Genomic DNA, 19,172 nt, shown 5'->3' with positions numbered 1-19,172 from the left:
AATCACGGTCTGCTCCAACAGTTGTATAAATAACTGCTATGTTTTTTGCCTATTTTAGTTGTGGTAGACACTTCCTGGGAAAACCAGTTCTGGTGAATGATCCCATGGAAAATGTGGCATGTTACCCCAAGGATTGTATTATCTTTTTTCTTCTTCACATTTGAACCCGAAAGGTGGAACCTGCCTTTAGGATATGCAGCCTTTGGGAACAAATTAGAGAGATGGTACCTCACACCGTGGAATCCAGTTACATTTTAATGTGTTAAATGGTACATGAACCAATCAGGTGTCCATGATTTATCATTTTTAAACTTCAAAGGCTCCGGTTAGCTTGCATTTTTTAAACTAATGAGTTTATCACAGCCAGTGGGAAAATGGTTAAAGTATATCAGCTGTAAATTGGTACAAAGCACTAAAAGGGACATTAGCCCCTAATCAGATTCAAACAGTTCATTAAACTTGCCTTTCTGAAATCACTCTTTGTCTTTTTCCCCTCTCTGCCCATGCCTCCTGCAGAAGGCAGCTCTTTTTTTTTTCTCTGGGTATGACTTCCTCAGGGATCTGGAGCAATATCAGCTCATCCTTCTTTGTCTACAAACTAAACAGCCGTAGGGATGCCTTCTTAGGGCATAGTCCTGATTTGGCTGTAAAACTCAACTGCTCTTTTTATAAATCATGAAGGTGAAGGATGCTAGCTGTATAAAGGCCTTTTGGAGGTTCTGTGGTGGAATAGCAATCTGACCTCTCCGATTGCTCCACCCAAAACCAAATATCAAACCTCGGAAACCAGAGAAGCCCTAGGGTAATGATATTTATTCCTCATCAGGGAAAAACAAATGGTCCTTTTTGGGGGGAGGAATTTCAAGTTTGGAGCTCTTCTGGAAGACCCTGATGCATCTTAATTTATGATAATGATCAGTCACAAAAATTGATAGTAAAGAGCAACTCTAAAAATGTTTAGCCTTCCAAATCTGTGATACTGAGGTTCACGATTTTTCATCACAACCCCAACTTCTACAATTTTAGAGTGCTAGATACATTTCAGAAACAAGTGCTACTGCCTTTTCATTGTTTTTATTGTTGTGCTGTCTTTAACTGTGATTCGATTGCCTAGCATGAAGCTTTAAATGCCCATTATGTGTCTGTGCAGGTGGTGTCTCTTTTCAGCCCAATATCTAATCTTAGCACTTGTGTATTTCATTCCTACCCCTAGCATCCATAAGTGTATGTGCAGTTTATATCATCTTATTTATGTAGTTATCTAAACATTCAACTATTTTTTCAGCTATTTCATCTTTATGTGCGTGCACAATTTTTGCTTTATCTTTATTCTTTCCCTGCCTTTACATTGTGAGCTCTTTGGTGTCAGCTGTGTGTCTTCCTAGTGCTGCAGTCTCCCAAACACTACCATAGCTAGTCTTCAGCAGATACTCAAAGAATATCATTGTTTGATTGAATAATTTTCCTTTTTTGCTTCCCTGGAGTGACTGAGCTCCATACTGATTATAATCGCCCATGAATCAATCAATCAATCATATTTATTGAGCACTTATTGTGTGTAGAGCACTAAGTACTAAGCACTCGGGAGAGTATAATATACAACAGTATAACAGACATATTCCCTGCCCACAACAAGCATACAGTCTAGAGGAATTCGGTTCCAAGCATTTGTTGAACTACCTGAAGCAATTGCAGCAAATTATAATGCACACTTTAAGATTTAACCAAGAATAAAATGTTCTCTTGCATAGATCAGTGGCTAGTAATGATGATGATGCTGATAATAATGATGATATCAAGGCACAGAAGATAGGATTGTGTTAGAGGAATGAAGTGTTTGAGCTGAGTTGTAATGGGGGATGAATGAGGATAGGTAAGAGGTGGAGAGCTGATTGAGTGCTTTAAAGTCAATTGTGAGAAGTTTATGCATGATGCAAAGGAGTGAGAATACATGTGCTGAACAGTGTTTTAGAGAAATGATCTGAGGGGTAGAGTGAAGCACAGGCTGGAGGTCAATGAGAAAGGAAAAATATGACAAGTAATTAGATCAAACTGGTTTGCAACGAGTGGCTTCAAGGGATGTTGTCTAGGTAGTTAAGGTAGAACCAACTGCATTTGAAAATGAGAGGTTTAGAGGATTAGGGTGAATTTGACAAGAAGGAGGTCATTTCTTAGTCCACATTTTCAATGGAATAGAGGAGGGGAAAGACAGAATGGAGGGATTCAAGGAGAGAGTTGGAGGATAGGGAGTAGAAGTAGCAGGGTTAAACTTGTTAAATTACTTTTGAAAGGAATAGTAGAAGGGAGATGGGTGATGACTTCAGTGAGATCAAGGGAGGGTAGGATAGAGATATATGGGCATGTCTGAAAGCAAAGAGGAAGGGGCCATTGGTAAGCGTGTGGTCGAACATGGTGGCCATGAAGGGAAGAAAGGAGGAGGCAAGTGGTTTAGTGAGGTACAAAGAAATGGGGTTGGAAGAGCAGATGTTGCAGGAGGGGATAGGGGTAGATTTCAATATGATATGGGAGATTTCCTTCTGAGAAATGGCAGGGAAGGGTAAGAGTCAAAGGGGCTGGAGGAGATTAGCATAGAAGAGGTGCAGTGGATATTTTAGGGAGATCAGACATTATTTCATTTTTATTGATGAAATAGCTGGCAAGGTTGTCAGGGCAGGAGATGAGGAGGCAGGGGGAACAGGAGGTTTAAGAAAGGAGTTAGAAGTCTGAAGCAGTTGGCATGGGCATCAGAGGCAATGAAGGAGAAGTATTGTTCCTAGGCAAAGGAGACCGTCTCTATATGTTGCCCACTTGTACTTCCCAATCGCTTAGTACAGTGCTCTGCACACAGCAAGCGCTCAATAAATATGATTGAGACCCGCCTTACCTCCTTCCCCTCCCCACAGCACCTGTATATATGTATATATGTTTGTACATACTTATTACTCTATTTATTTTACTTGTATATATTTATTCTACTTATTATATCCTGTTAATATGTTTTGTTTTGTTGCCTGTCTCCCCCTTCTAGACTGGAGCCCGCTGTTGGGTAGGGACCGTCTCTAGATGTGCATTCATTCATTCAATCGTATTCATTGATGGCAACATATAGTTGTTGCCAACTTGTACTTCCCAAGCGCTTAGTACAGTGCTCTGCACACTGTAAGTGCTCAATAAACACTATTGAATGAATGAATGACTCCAAATCCCGTGATCTTTCCACTGCTTCTCAAGCTGGAGCCACGCTTGTACTTCCCAAGCGCTTAGTACAGTGCTCTGCACACTGTAAGCATTCAATAAATATGATTAAGACCTGCCGTACCTCCTTCCCCTCCCCACAGCACCTGTATATATGTATATATGTTTGTACGTATTTATTGCTCTATTTTACTTGTACATATTTATTCTATTTATTTTATTTTGTTAATATGGTTTGTTCTGTTGTCTGTCTCCCCCTTCTAGACTGTGAGCCCGCTGTTGGGTAGGGACGGTCTCTAGATGTTGCCGACTTGTACTTCCCAAGTGCTTAGTACAGTGCCCTGCACACTGTAAGAGCTCAATAAATACGATTGAATGAATGAATGAATGACTCCAAATCTCATAATCATTGCACTGCTTCTCACACTGGAGCCATGCTTGTACTTCCCAAGTGCTTAGTATAGTGCTCTGCACACTGTAAGCGCTCAATAAATACGATTGAATGAATGAATGAGAAGGCAGTACTTTTTAGTGCATACATGTGCATCGGGGGAAGACTATTGTAGAGGTGATGCAGCGGTGATGATTTTGTGGGATGAGGTCAATGGAAGGACAGGAGTACAAGGGGAGGTCAGTGAAGGGGGCAGAGGTGAGGGCATGGATCAGTGGTCAGTCTGGTCAGACACAGTTCCTGTTCCACATAGTCAAAATGGTATTTAATCCTCATTTTACAGGTGAGACATGGAGCCACAGAGAAGTTAAGTGACTTGCCCAATACAAGCAGCAGAGCTGGCGGGCAATTGGCCGAGCGGGGATTAGAACCATTATTCATTCAATCAATCACATTTGCTGAACACTTACTATGTGCAGAGCACTGTACTAAGCACCTGGGAAAGTGCAATATAACAGTAACCCAGAATCCAGGTCCTCTAGCTTCCAAACCTGTGTCCTTCCGCTTAGGCCACACTGCTTCTCTGCTGAAAGTATATAACATATCAAGGGAAGACTTACCTATGGTTTTTGAAATAAAACTTTTGTTTAAAATTAGATGGGCTTTAAATTAGAAAATGAAATAAAAATTACATTTCCCTTTGTGCTCCCTTTCCTCCCTCCTGATCCAATATACTTTTAAACTTTGAGAAATGATTGCTCAATGGGGAAAAACAAATGCGTCAATAGAATTACTCATTTTTACTGTTTAAAATATGTCTCAGTATTATATTTTATGTTTAGGTGATGTTTGTAATCTCAAACTGTGTTTAAAGTATGAGCCACGTTCTAGAATTTATCACACAGGGAGCATTTTGAAACAAATGGCTGGTTTTTTCCTATTGATTTCTTTCAGGAAAATGTAGAAGCAGAATTAATAGAGTTAATGAAATTCGGTTTGTGAAATTCTGGATAAAATGATCATAGATTGAGGTTTTATAAACTAATCACAGACATATAATCTTACTGAAGAGTGTTGGTAAATGGATATGAAATATTAACTACTTGGGAAAATCAATTTATACTTACCGTCATGTGACAGTCCACATTAATTAAATTAATGTTTAATAAATTCACATTGGGAAGCAGCATGGCTTAGTGGGAAGAGCCCGGGCTTGGGAATCAGAGGTCGTGGGTTCTATTCCTGGCTCTGCCACTTGTCATCTGTGTGACTTTGGGCAAGTCACTTAACTTCTCTGTGCTTCAGTCACCTCATCTGTAAAATGAGGATTGAGACTGTAAACCCCACGTGGCACAACCTGATTACCTTGTATCCACCCCAGCATTTAGAACAATGTTTGGCACCTGGTAAGCATTTAACAAATTCCACTATTATTGCTATTATTATTCTTAAGCAGTATTTATAGTTGTCATAAAGACTTTAGATTTTTGTATCAAGATTATATAGTCAGACTTAAGGAACATTATTTGGGAGAAAATATTGCCGGATGAATGAAGGAATTATGTGATGATTAAATGATCAGCAGCCAATTCATTAAGCACTTACTCTAGGCAGCACACTTGTACTGAGCTCTTCGGAGAGTTCCATAATTAGGCACAATCTCAATCCTGAAGGAGTTCACAGTCTAGAGGGGGAAAACATACCAAAATGAATTGCAGGTAGGGAGAAGCAACCAAGTTTAAATATATTTACATAGGTGCTATGGGGGAGAGGATGAAGTACTACCTTAGTGCTTAAGATGTGAGAACCCTAATAGAGTGGGGTGTAGAAATAGTTTAGGGAGATAGATTGAAGAGGAAAGTTTTACGGGAGAGCATGCAATTTTAGTTCAGTCTTTGAAAATGGGGGTAATAGTAGTCTTCTGTCTGAATAATAATGATGGCATCTGTTAAGTGTTTACTATTTGCAAAGCACTGTTCTAAGTGCTGGGGAGGATATAAGGTGATCAGGTTGTCCCACGTGGGGCTCATAGTCTTCATCCCCATTTTACAGTTGAGGTAACTGAGGCCCAGAGAATGAAAAGACTTGCCCTAAGTCACACAGCTGACAAGTGGCTGAGTCAGGATTTGAACCCATGACCTCTGACTCCCAAGCCCGTGTTTTTCCACTGAACCACGCTGCTTCTGAAGGGTGTTCCATACAGGAGGGAGGATACGAGCCAAAGGTCACTGGCTAGAAAGATGAGAGGTAGGTAAATGAGCAGATCGGTGTTAGAAGAGCAAAGTATTCAGGCTGGGTTGTAGTGTCGGAGGGATCCACGGCAATTGGAGGATTTTGCTCTATGAAATGTTAATCAGGTGAAATCCTTCAAACTGATCCCATAAAGAAGCACTTCATTAAACCACCTGACCAGCTCCCCATGTAGTTTAAATTATGTAGTCTACGAGGTGCAGCTGGGGAAGAAGGAGGAGGGATTTGGGGTGGAGTTGTGGAGGAAGGAACCCAACCTGTCCAGGATTATTTTCATGGCTCCGGGGTGGGCTGAAAAATGTATTTGCCTCCACTGCTCCACTGGAGCAGGGAAAGCAGGAAAACACATTTCCCTCCTAGTCCCTGCTCATTTGCTTGGGTTCCAGAGCTGGAGAAGCAGGAAAACAAGTTTTCCTCCATTGTTCTGGTTAACTTTCCTGGGTTATTTCCACATCAGAGGGGGAGATCTGAAGCTACTGTTCCCCCCTCACCTCTGCAGACCTTGAGATTTTGTGGGGGAGGGAGCTGGCCTAAGTTTTCTCAACGGGGCATGAGTTCATGCTACCTGAAATCTATCTCCCTATGGGGCGAGTGGAGAAGATGAATCAAGAAGTCTCATGTTTTTTTTCTTTTTATTTAAAAAAGCTGACAAAATAATTCTCCAGGGCCAGCAGCAGTCCGAGGCAACTGAGGCGACCTCCCTATTGGGTCAGGGAGTGCTGTGGTCATTGCCCAGCCCAGCTGGGCCACCCCGGGGGAGCAGGTACCAGGCCAGCATCAGGTTATATAAATAATAATAATAATTGTGGTATTTAGTGCTTAAGATGTGCCAAGCACTGGAGTAGATAATGGTAATTAGGTTAGACACAGTCCCTGTCCCACATGGGGTTCGTCATCTTGATCCCCATTTTACAGATGAGGTAACTAAGGCACAGAGTAGTTTGCAAGCAGAGGCAGCTTGGAGCAATGGATAGAACACAGGACCGGGAGTCAGAAAGTCATCGATTCTAATCACGGCACCGCCACTTGTCTGTTGTGTGGCTTTGGGTAAGTCAGTTTACTTCTCTGGACCTCAGTACCCTCATAGAGAAGCAGCGTGGCTCAGGGGAAAGAGCCCGGGCTTTGGAGTCAGAGGTCATGGGTTCAAATCCCGGCTCTACCAATTGTCAGCTGTGTAACTTTGGGCAAGTCACTTCACTTCCCTGTGCCTCAGTTACCTCTTCTGTAAAATTGGGATTAAGACTGCGAGCCCCACGTGGGACAACCTGATCACCTTGTAACCTCCCCAGTGCTTAGAACAGTGCTTTGCACATAGTAAGTGCTTAATAAATGCCATCATCATTATTATTATTATTATCTGTAAAATGGGGATTGAGACTGTGAGCCCACATGGGACAGGGACTGTGTCCAACCTGATTTGCCTGTATCTACCCCAGTGCTTAGTACAGTGCCTGTCACCTAGTAAGTGCTTAACAAATGCCATTATTCTTAATTATTATTATTATTACTAAGGTGACTTGCCCAAAGTCACACAGCAGTTGGCAGAGCTGGAATTACATCCCACGTCCTCTGACTCCCGGTTCTGTGCTCTTTCTACTAGACCAAGCTATTTCTTCATACATCGTATGCTTAACTGTGGCATTTGTTAAGCGCTTATTATGTGCCAGGCACTGTACTGTAGAGAAGCAGCATGGCTCAATGGAAAGAGCCCGGTCTTGGGAGTCAGAGGTCATGGGTTCAAATCCCAGCTCTAACAATTGTCAGCTGTGTGACTTTGGGCAAGTCACTTAACTTCTCTGTACCTCAGTTACCTCATCTGTAAAATGGGGATGAAGACGGTAAGCCCCACGTGGGACAATGTGATCACCTTGTATCCTCTCCAGAGCTTAGAACAGTGCTTTGCACATAGTAAGCACTTAAATGCCATCATTATTATTATTATTATTATTATTATTATTATTATTATTATTATTACTAAGTGCTGAGGTAGATACAGGGAAATCAGGTTGGACACAGTCCCTGTTTCATGTGGGCTCACAGTTTCAATCCCAATTTTACAGATGAGAGTACTGAGGTGCAGAGAAATAAAGTAACTTGCCCAAAGTCACATAGCAGACAGAGGTAGGATTTGGGTGAAGGATCAGCATAAATCTCTCAGAGCAATCAGATGTCTCTTATAAAAATCATACCCCCATCATGGATTCAGGTGGAGAGGGATAGACAAACATTGGAGGAGTTTGTGGAGAGGGGGCATTGTACACAGAATTATATTTTAGAAAATGACATGGGCAGGAGAATGAAGTAGGGTCTGGACAGGCAGAAAGGTTCAGGAGGAGGCCGATGTAGTAAAGATGGGATGTGACAACTGTTGTGACCAGTAAACTGGCAATTTGGATGGAGATGAAAGGGATGATAATAATAATAATAATAGCATTTATTAAGTGCTTACTATGTGCAAAACACTGTTCTAAATGTTGGATAACTCTAGAGTTGTTATAAAGATAGACCTCACAGGATTTGGTAACCAATTAAGTTGCATGTTGAAAGTAAGAGAGGAGAGTTAAGGCTAATATCAAGGTTGCAGACTTTTGAGATGGGGAGTGTGGTGGTGGTGTTAACAGTAATAAAGTGAGTGGGGGGAGAGGGTTTGGGTGGGAATATTTAGTGCTCACTTTTTTCAGCTTCAGGTGTCAGCAGTACATTCAAGTAAAGATGTCTTAAGGGTAGGAGGAAATATGACTGCTCTACTATCAAAACCATTCTTGTTGCTACTGGATTTAAACCATTTTATTATGCTCTTGATATATTGAAACCTACATAGTCTAGGTATCATTAGTATAAATCTTTGGCCATTACATCAAAATTAATTTAGGCAGAGGAATAATTGGTTTGTCTCACATTTCACTGCAAAAGTGAGTTAACATTGGGGGTGTACTGTGTCAGGCATTTATGCTTTCTTCAACATTTTACAGAAAATTTTCTTCTATTCTCAGAACATCAACACCTTTGAGAACAGAATGTTAATGCTTGATGGGATGCCGGCAGTCAGAGTCAAAACAGAGCTGTTGGAATCAGAACAAGGGGTAAGTAAATGTTGCAAGACATTATCTTTTCTCTTGGTGACATAGAAAATCCCTTCCAAATCAACCACAGGCCAGTCATACATAGCATAAAAAAAAAATTCTTTTTCCTTTATCAGTCTGGCTCTGTGGAAACCATAGTGTATGTGGAATAAAAGTAATGCTGTAGACACTATCCGAAATTTTAGAAAATATGTATAACTCTCGGGAACGTATAGCTCCTTATTTACCTTTAGCTTGGGAAATGTTTTGAATGGACCTGTAAAAGGAAAAAAAAGGTATCAATAGTAAGTATGCATAATGGCAGGGATGCCATTCTTGTGCAGGTTTATTTTCAACCTTTAAAGATTGGAAAATAGCAAGAATAGTTATTAATTGAACAACTTTAAGAAAAGCAAATAGAAATAAACCATGAGGAATTGAAAAAGAAAGAAAAAAGTGTTTTATAAGTTTCACACCCTTTAGATGGGAAGCCCACTGTGGGCAGAGAATGTGTCTACCAACTCAGTTGTTTTGTACTTTCCAAAGCGTTTAGTATAGTGCTTTGCACATGGTAAGCACTCAATAAATATGATCAATTACAACTACCTTAAAAATGAATTACCATTTACTCTAGGTGGAAGAGTACAGCATTGCAGTTGTTTTTAAAGGCATTAATTATTTTGCTGTCGCTAACATTTATAGATAGTCTAAAATATTTGTGGGGGTGTTTCATTTGCTAGTCAGTCCTGACACACACATTTGGGAGAAAGGGAACAGACACTTAATAAGAATTTCATTATAATTAGGACGATCGCATTACTTCTTTAAAAAATACAGGCATTGGAACATCACCCTATGCTCCTCCTTTGGTAGCCATAGACACTGTGGGAGTTGGGAGGTGGGAGGAAGAATGAAAGCAAGAGACTACTTTGGCGCCTAAGAAAAAAAGACGAAAGGAGCTTGTTCCAGGCTGACTGGAATTCTGAGCATTTAAAGTTAACTAGAATAGTTGGGGCTTGGTATAAGGTACAAATCTAAGTCAAACCAGCCCCTGATATAATAATAAAAATTGCAGTATTTATTAAATGCTTATTATGTGCCAAACACTATTTTAAGTGCCAGGGTAGATACAAGATATTCAGTTTGACATCATTCTACATGGAGCTCACAGTCTACATAGGAGAGAGAACAGGAATTGAATCCCCATTGTACAGGTAAGGAAACTTCTAGACTTCTAGAAGTCTAGTTTTCTAGATTGTGAGCTATTGGGTAGGGACCGTCTCTATATGTCATCAACTTGTACTTTTCAAGTGCTTAGTACAGTGCTCTGCACACAGTAAGCGCTCAATAAATAAGATTGAATGAATGAAACTGTGGCATAGAGAAGTAATAATAATAATAATGATGTCACTTATTAAGTGCTTACTATATGCAAAGCACTGTTCTAAGCACTGGGGGGATACAAGGTGATCAGGTTGTCCCACGTGGGGCTCACAGTCTTAGTCCCCATTTTACAGATGCGGTAACTGAGGCACAGAGAAGTTAAATGACTTGCCCAAAGTCACACAGCTGATAACTGGTGGAGCTGGGATTTGAACCCATGACCACTGACTCCAAAGCCCGTGCTCTTTCCACTGAACCACGTGTTAGATATAGTCATGTAGCAGGCAAGTGGTGGATTCAGGACTATAACCCAGGTATTTTTATGATATTTGCTAATCACCTACTATGTGCCAAGTACTGTTCTAAGCTCTGGAGTAGAACACAAGTTAATCAAGTCTGACCCAGGTTGGGTTCGTGGTCGAAGTAGGTGGTAGAAGAGTTTTTGAATCCCTATTTTGCAGGTGAGGAAGCTAAGCTACAGGGAAGTTAAGTGACTTGTCCAAGGTCACACAATAGGCAAATGGTAGAGTCTGGATTAGAACCCAGGACCTCTGGCTCCCAGACCAGGCTCTTTCCACTAGGCCACACTGATTCTTATGAAAAGTGCCTAGGGTAGCCTACAAACCCACAGGGTTGTCCTGACCTGTAGTCAATGAATTATAAGATTCCTTCTTTTAAAGCACCAAGTCTGACTACAAGTAGGATTGAAATCTACCCAAAAATCAATAACAGGATATATCATGTTTTTAAAGCTGCTTTCTTTTGTTTTCTAATTATATGGTTGAGGGAGACAAAACCATATAACTTCATGGGAAAAATTAAACACCTTTTCAGAAGAAAATTGCCATGTTCTAGAATTATTTAGGCCTTGAAAGGAGATAAAAACTGTGGAAAAATACCACAGTTAATAACTAAAAAGTTCCATTTTATTCTTAACTGGGAAGATGGGAGACATATGCTTGGCATTTCTTCAGTACATTATATTACACCAAGTTCTCCTTTAATACAGGAATTGTGCTCCTGCAGAAACTTCAAACTAAGGAAAACTTGTGTTGTAGTGTTCACCTTGTGCCCAATGCTGTGTTCATGAGCACCACCATTTTTTCCATGTCACCCCTAGAAAGACTTGATTGGGCAGAAGAATTTTCTCTGTTTTCGATATCACTTCCTATAAAAAATGCACAGTAAAAACATTCATTCATTCATTCAATTGTATTTATTAAGCGCTTACTCTGTGCAGAGCACATGTGTTTTGGAAGAACCTGTCCATATTTACATTGCACAATAGTATAAATGTGTATTGAAATGTCACTGTAAATGTTGTTATTATTATCATTAATTGTATTTATTGAGTGCTTACTTTATGCAAAGCATTGTACTAAACACTTGAGTGAGTACAATGTAACATCATAAACATTCCCTGCACATTATGAGCTCATATCTCTCAACACCGCCATCGCTGCTAGGAGTAAAATAATTTATACATTACATTTTGAAAAAAAGCGAATGGAGAAATGAGGCAAAATTATGACAAGTAAAATAAGTCCTCAAATATATGTACATATTCATACATATATATGTGTGTATGTATATACGTATATATACATATATATTACTGATCTGAAACCTTTTGTACTATCATTTAAAAAGTCAGCATTAATGACTTCCACATAAGTTATCATGAAGACCATCGTCCTTAGATTTTGAAGTTCAATAAGCTTGAAAATTTGCAAGACTTGAGAAAAGGCTGTCCTCTCCAGGGAATATGCAGTCTAAATGGAAACTCTGCATGATACTCCTCATATAGGAGTTATATTCTCGGTATATTCTTTAACGGGGTGAAGTAACGTATCATGCTGAGAATTTTACTGCATATTTAGTTAATGAAAAGAATCACCCTCCGAGTGAAAATAGTGTGTAACTTGTTACTGTGGCTTACATTCTGAGTTTGGATTTTGGGAAGAAATAAACAATTGGGTTGGTGTGTAATTTCCTCAGTTTTCCTTGAAATTCATTCATTCAATCGTATTTATTGAGCACTTACTGTGTGCAGAGCACTGTACTAACCGCTTGGGAACTACAGGTTGGTAGCATATAGAGATGGTCCCTACCCAACAACGGGCTCACAGTCTAGAAGGGGGAGACAGACAACAAAACAAAATATATTAACAAAATAAAATAAATAGAATAGTAAATATGTACAAGTAAAATGAATAGAGCAATAAATCTGTACAAACATATATACGGGTACTGTGGGGAGGTGAAGGAGGTAGGGCCAGGGGGAAAGGGAGGGGGAGATGAAGGAGGGGGCTCAGTTTGGGAAGGCCTCCTGGAGGAGGTGAGCTCTCAGTAAGGCTTTGAAGGGAGGAAGAGAGCTAGCTTGGTGGATGTGCAGAAGGAGGGCATTCCAGGACAGGGGAGGACTTGGGCCGGGGGTCGATGGCGGGACAGGCGAGAATGAGGCACAGTGAGGAGGTTAGCGGCAGAGGAGTGGAGGGTGTGGGCTGGGCTGTAGAAGGAAAGAAGGGAGGTGAGGTAGGAGGGAGTGAGCTGATGGACAGCCTTGAAGCCGAGAGTGAGGAGTTTTTGCCTGATGTGTAGGTTGACTGGTAGCCACTGGAGATTTTTGAGGAGGGGAGTAACATGCCCAGAGCGTTTCTGCACAAAGATGATCTGGGCAGTTGCGTGAAGTATAGACTGAAGTGGGGAGAGACAGGAGGATGGGAGATCAGAGAGGAGGCTGATGCAGAAATCCAGTTGAGATAGGATGAGAGATTGAACTACCAGGGTAGCGGTTTGGATGGAGAGGAATTTATGGAGCTCTAAAATATCATCTGCAAACAGACCCACATTGCCAATGAGTAGAAATTGGAAGAGTACAAGGGTATAAGGAAGCTGGCTCAAAACATAGGCCTATCACATAGCACCAATCCAGAAAACCTAGTATCACAGAAGATGTTTTCTTTACTGCAAAATAATGTGGAAAGGTATTCCAGACCTTATCAGTTAAGCCCCTCAAGGATGAGTACCATGTCTACCAACTCTATTGTATTGTGTTCTCCCCATTGTATAGTCTCCCTATAATGCTCTTCAGACAGTAAGTGCTCAATAAATATCAACATTTATGGATTTCCAACTAACTTTCATCTTTATGGACAGACCTTAAGCAGCTGAAGTGTATGCGTAGAGAAGCAGCGTGGCTCAGTGAAAAGACCCGGGCCTTGGGAGTCAGAGGTCATGGGTTCTAATCCCGGTTCCATCACTTGTCAGCTGTCTGACTTTGGGCAAGTCACTTCACTTCTCTGTGCCTCAGATGCCTCATCTGTAAAATGGGGATTAAGACTGTGAATCCCACATGGGATGACCTGATTACCTTGTATCTCCCCCAGTGCTTAGAACCGTGCTTGGCACATAGTAAGCACTTAACAAATGCCATCTTCATCATTATTATTATTATATATACGAAGAGAAGCAACACAATTAATGCAAATAAAATATTAAACTTATATTTGAGTCAGTCAATTCTATTCATTGAATGCTTACTGTGTGCAGAGCACTATACTAAGCATTTAGGAGAGTACAGTATAATAACAGACACATAACCTGCCCACAGTGAGTTTACAGTCTAGAGGGGGAGACAGATATGAATATGAATAAATGAATTACATATATGTGCATAAATGCTGAGGGACTGGGAGGGGGCATGAATTAAGGGAACAAGTCAGGGTGATGCAGAAGGGAGTCGTAGAGAAAGCAGAGTGGTCTAGTGGGAAGAACACAGGCCTCGAAGTCAGAGATTCTAATCCCAGCTGGATTCTAATCCCAGTCCTGCTAATTGTCTGGTCTGTGACTTGTATGATCTTTGGCAAGTCACTTAACTTCTCTGTGCATGTTACCTCATATGAAAAGGGGAATTAAGACAGTGAGCCCCATGTGGGACAGGGCCTGTGTCCAATCTGATTAGCTTGTATAAATCCCAGCGTTAGGTACAGTACTGGTACATTAGTAAGCATTAAGAAATACCGAAAAAAGTAGTTGTAGTAGTAGTAATAGTAGTACATTAAGCACTTGCTGTGTGCTAATCTCTGGGACATGGTACATGGTTGAGCATTGGACAGGATTCCTGACCCTCAAAGAGTTTACAGTCTAAAAATTGGGGGGGCAGAGGAGACAGGTGAAGGGCACATATGGAGAAAATAAAATGATAAAAACCAAAAGATGAGGGCAGGGATGAATATGAAATAAAAAGTGTCAGGTGCCATGGCTTGAAGAGCAGGGTTTCAGGGTTCTCATGGCTCTGAAGCCAATGGTTTTAGTGACCGCCTAATGCTCTGCATTCTGTGGAGTTGCCACCATGCTGCACCCATCACTGCTTCCATTTCTTCCTCTGAGATGAAGCAGGGCAGGCTGGGAAAGAGGCCCTGATTTGGGGCATAGCATAATAATAATAATGGTATTTATTAAGCACTCACTGTGTGCAAAACACAGTGCTGGGGAGGTTGCAAGGTGTTCGGGTTGTCCCACGGGGGGCTCACAGTCTTCATCCCCATTTTACAGATGAGGGAACTGAGGCCCAGAGAAGAAAAGTGACTTGCCCAAAGTCACACAGTTGACAACTGGTGGAGCCGGGATTTGAACCCATGACCTCTGATTCCAAAGCCCGTGCTCTTTTCCACTGAGCCACACTGCGTGCCTGATGAGGGTATTACCTTGACTCACTGGGTTGTTTTTTTTGTAAAAATATGTAAATAAATTAAATAAAATAAAATAATCAAAGATCCCAGTAGATGCTATGGGGATATGGAAGTTAACCTCTCAAGTCTTTTTAATTGGATCATATTAAATTTAGAATTTCTGATATTCTAGACTTACCTCATTTCTGTTGGCAATAGATTTTAATCCAAACCATTTATGATTTTATCAAAATCCGTAGTTATTAGCTTATTATTAACATATGAAATGGAAGGACAATAGATAAAAGAGCAAAAATCAATTGAATGTCACTGAATCTGCCTCAGCACTTAGCATAGTAGAAATATTTAATAAACACCAGGTAATACCAATAATTGAGAAGGAGCTTGGCCCAGTGAAGGGAACTTGCCTGGTAGTCAGAAGACCTGGGTTCTAATCCCAGCTCTGCCTGTTTTCTGCTGTGTGACCTCGGGCAAGTCTCAGTTTCTCTGTTCCTCAGTTACTTCATCTGGAAAATGAGGTTCAAGATGTGTTCAACCTGATTAGTTTGTATCTACCTCAGTGCTTAGTACAGTGCTTGCCACAGAGTAGAAGCTTAACAAATACCATGTAAAATAGTAATCACTTAGTAAATTTGAATAAATAGCATTACAAGTACCACTGAAACCAGACCAGGTATCACAGGCTACACACAATCCCTTTGCTATGTGAATGAAAGAGGAGAGGTGTCAATGGGAGACTTTCGCAGGGGCTGTTGTGATGAGGTTGCTTAATGGCACTGTATTTATCCAGATCATGCCACAGCCTGATATTGGCTCCTTCCAATGCCAGTCTAGCCTGGCCAAGTTCTAGCTGTAATATAAGGATGCCAAGCTGCAAAGGGACAGAGAATGACTTCAACCATGCTCGGGTTATATCTTAATCAGGCAATGGTATTCATTGAAGTCATTCATTCATTCAATCATATTAATTGAGCGCTTACTGTGTGCCGAGCACTGTACTAATAGCTTGGGAAGTACAGGTTGGCAACATATAGAGATGGTCCCTACCCAACGGCGGGCTGTTTATCAATTGTAGAGCACTGTACCAAGTGCATGGGACCCCAAAATACAAGGATTGATAGATGTGTTCACTGCCCCACAAGGAGCTTACAGTCTACAGGGGGAGACACCACTGGAGTAGATTAGGGTGAGGGGAAAGGGTGGGGAAATTTGCTCAAGTATTGCGGGATTGGGAAGCATATCAAAGTGCAATACAAAGTCTCCTATGCAAATAGTTTCCCACCTATTTTGGACTCAGGACTACCTCCTGTGAGAGAGGAGGAGGTATAGAACTGAAAGAATTCAACTGATTCCAGCCCAAAGTAGGCCAGGTTTGTCTCTGGGAAATTGTGAGATTTTTCTGAGCTGATAGAGGGTTTTTATGGGGGTATTCAAACTCTTAGTTCAGGGGGCCTATGCACGTTTCTGATTTGCTGACCAAAGCATGGTATTTATTCCCCAGTAGCTACTGGTTAAATGTTCACAGCTGAGGCATTCAGTGTTTCCTTTTCTAGACTCAGCCATGCTTGTAAAGAAATCTCTACCACAACTAAGAGGTCTCTAGAGGGAATGGAGCCAAAATGTAATTGTAAGGTGAGTATGAGTTAACTCCAAAGAATTTCATTAAGAGGGCTTGAAATGTACTGCAGAATGTTACTTTAGGCAGTTTCTTTACTAGGTCACAGTTTACATTAGTTATTTCAAATTGTGTCAGCATTACCTGAAAAAGGCACATATTTCCAATAGTGACTATTCTTGATTCTGAATGAGACATTTAGTGCAAATTATTTCACAGTCTAAAAAGAAACACTGTTACTTTAATGACTATCATGAGTGAAGAAAAAAGCATTCAAAAAAGGCTACTGGCATTGCCCTTTTACAGAGTTTAATTATTACCTCCCCTACTGTGAAACAGTTGCTAATAAATTGATAAAATCACCTTAGAAATGTGAATTTGCTTATCATTTCATAGTCTCTGGTTAACCCCTGCTTGCCATCTTTTGATCTGCTGCAAAATCATTGTGTGTCAGTACCTCAGTTTCAAAGAGAAACAAGCTCAGAAGTTATATTCTTATTAATGTGGAAAGACCAAATGTTCTACTAGGAATGAGGTTCTTACTTAGACAAGATATATTTTGAAAACCTTCACCTACCATTAAGAAACTGCACTGGCTTTAAGAACAATGTCAAAATTTCAAACGTATATTCGTTGAGATTGAAAAATAATAGATTTATAGCAAACTGACTGTATACGAATAAGTGGAAAAGAAACAGAAACAATCAAGGCATGGCTTTCTAGCGTCATAATCTGTAAACCTAGAATGCAGAAAACTCACATTTAGTCAGTCTGCCAGTCAACTGTATTTCTTGAGCACTTACTGTGTGTAGAGCACTGCACTAAATGCTTGGGAGGGTACACTATAATGCCCTGAATCAATCAATCAATCGTATTTATTGAGCACTTACTGTGTGCAGAGCACTGTACTAAGTGCTTGGGAAGTACAAGTTGGCAACATATAGAGTCAGTCCCTACCCAACGGTGGGCTCAGTCTAAAAGGGGGAGACAGAGAACAAAACCAAACATACTAACAAAATAAAATAGAATAGATATGTACAAGTAAAATAAATAAATAGAGTAATAAATATGTACAAACATATATACATATATACAGGTGCTGTGGGGAAAGGAAGGAGGTAAGATGTCGGGGGGATGGAGAGGGGGACGAGAGGGAGAGGAAGGAAGGGGCTCAGTCTGGGAAGGCCTCCTAGAGTACTCACTGGATGTAGAAGGTTTTTGGTTATTCTAAGAATCAATCTGTTAATCAATCCATGCATGATATTTGGTTTTTGAGTACTGTGTAGAGAGAACTGTGCTAAACTGCTTGGGAGAGTATAATAAGTATGCACAGTTCCTGCTCTCAGAGAGTTTACAGCATAAAACAAATGGTTGCCTTCCTACTTTCCTACATCTACTCAAATACTTGAAACTTCAAACTCCATGTTGTGCACTTAAATAAATCTATGTGAACCTCTGAGATACCAGAACGGAAGGAAGACCTTAACTGCAAATCCAGCAGCCAAATGGCATTGCTCTGAAGAGGAGAGGTTTGTCCGGAAAGTGTAAATGGCATCTGCCCAAAGCTGTTCTTCATAATGTCATCCAGATCGACTTCCGTGAGGGAGTCAGCCTTCAGACACTTTCCTGAACCCCTGCTCCATTCTGGCGAGCAGAACCTTTCCAAGTTTGACTGTTGCATTGATTGACTGACCAATGCTCTACACCGCCATTTAACCAGGACTTTGGTTTAAGACTTGGAAAGAAGATATCTCACCATTAATAGAAATGCAGACTGTAGCTAGACTATAAGCTCGTCCTATAGACTGCAAGTTCACTGTGGGCAGGGAATGTGGCAACTAACTCTATTGAATTATAGAGAAGAATCCCAACACTCACTGCTTTGTGCATTCAGATCTACCATGCAACAAATCTGTTCAGTTGTTCAGTTGAGTTTTTGGAGCTGCTTACCCCAAAATATTGCCATATAGACTACTAGAAAGTATCATTAATCCATGACAAAATTGGGTAGTGGTAATAAGGAATGGAGAAAGGGCAGCATGAGTAAATGTAAATTCCAGGAAATCTCCATTTCCTTTACAATTTCACTTTAGCCCCACTATATGTTTTCAGTGGTAAAAATGATACATCAAAAAACTAAAATCTTATGTATTCTAATCCGTTATCCACGTTTTTTAAAATTAGACCCTACAAACTATATTAACATATTGTCAAAAAAATTATCACCTCAGTTGTGTCATGGTAGCATATGTGAGACATAGCATTTTGGGTTTTTTCTACAAGCATCATCGTATGTTTCAATTAGGAATGATGGAAAAAAGAGATCAAGCGCAGCCCAGTGATGAATCTGAGCTAAGGAAGAAGGAGAAACAGTTTGATTCAATGGAATTATTTTCATCCCACCCCAACAAGATCACCTATTTCTGAAAGGAGCGTGAAAAGTTGTGTTTTGTAAATTTCAAAGTAGGTTCAGAAGCTGAGTTATTAGTGGGCAGGGATTGTGTCATCAACCTTCTCGTACGCTCCCAAATAAGAGTATAATGCCCTGTACACAGTAAGTGCTCAATAAATACTGTGGAAAA

At 40.5% G+C, this 19,172-nt stretch overlaps 1 protein-coding gene across 5 annotated transcripts in view; it reads left to right on the top strand.

Annotated features, from left to right (window-relative positions):
• KLF12 (Kruppel like factor 12) overlaps nt 1-19,172 on the top strand; it is a 491,848-nt gene that overhangs the window by 198,184 nt on the left and 274,492 nt on the right. For 3 of the 5 annotated variants that reach the window (XM_038765801.1, XM_038765824.1, XM_038765831.1), the window contains one exon: nt 8,830-8,919. In XM_038765801.1, the coding sequence (XP_038621729.1) occupies nt 8,830-8,919 (90 nt within the window). Of the gene's footprint in view, nt 1-8,829; nt 8,920-16,528; nt 16,608-19,172 lie in introns of all 5 variants that reach the window. The other 2 variants (XM_038765808.1, XM_038765816.1) reach the window with 1 other exon arrangement.

The sequence above is a fragment of the Tachyglossus aculeatus genome, chromosome 2 (assembly GCF_015852505.1).
Source record: "Tachyglossus aculeatus isolate mTacAcu1 chromosome 2, mTacAcu1.pri, whole genome shotgun sequence".
Taxonomy (NCBI): domain Eukaryota; kingdom Metazoa; phylum Chordata; class Mammalia; order Monotremata; family Tachyglossidae; genus Tachyglossus; species Tachyglossus aculeatus.
Note: the sequence above shows the minus strand (reverse complement) of the source record. Positions and strands in the feature narration are given on the sequence as shown.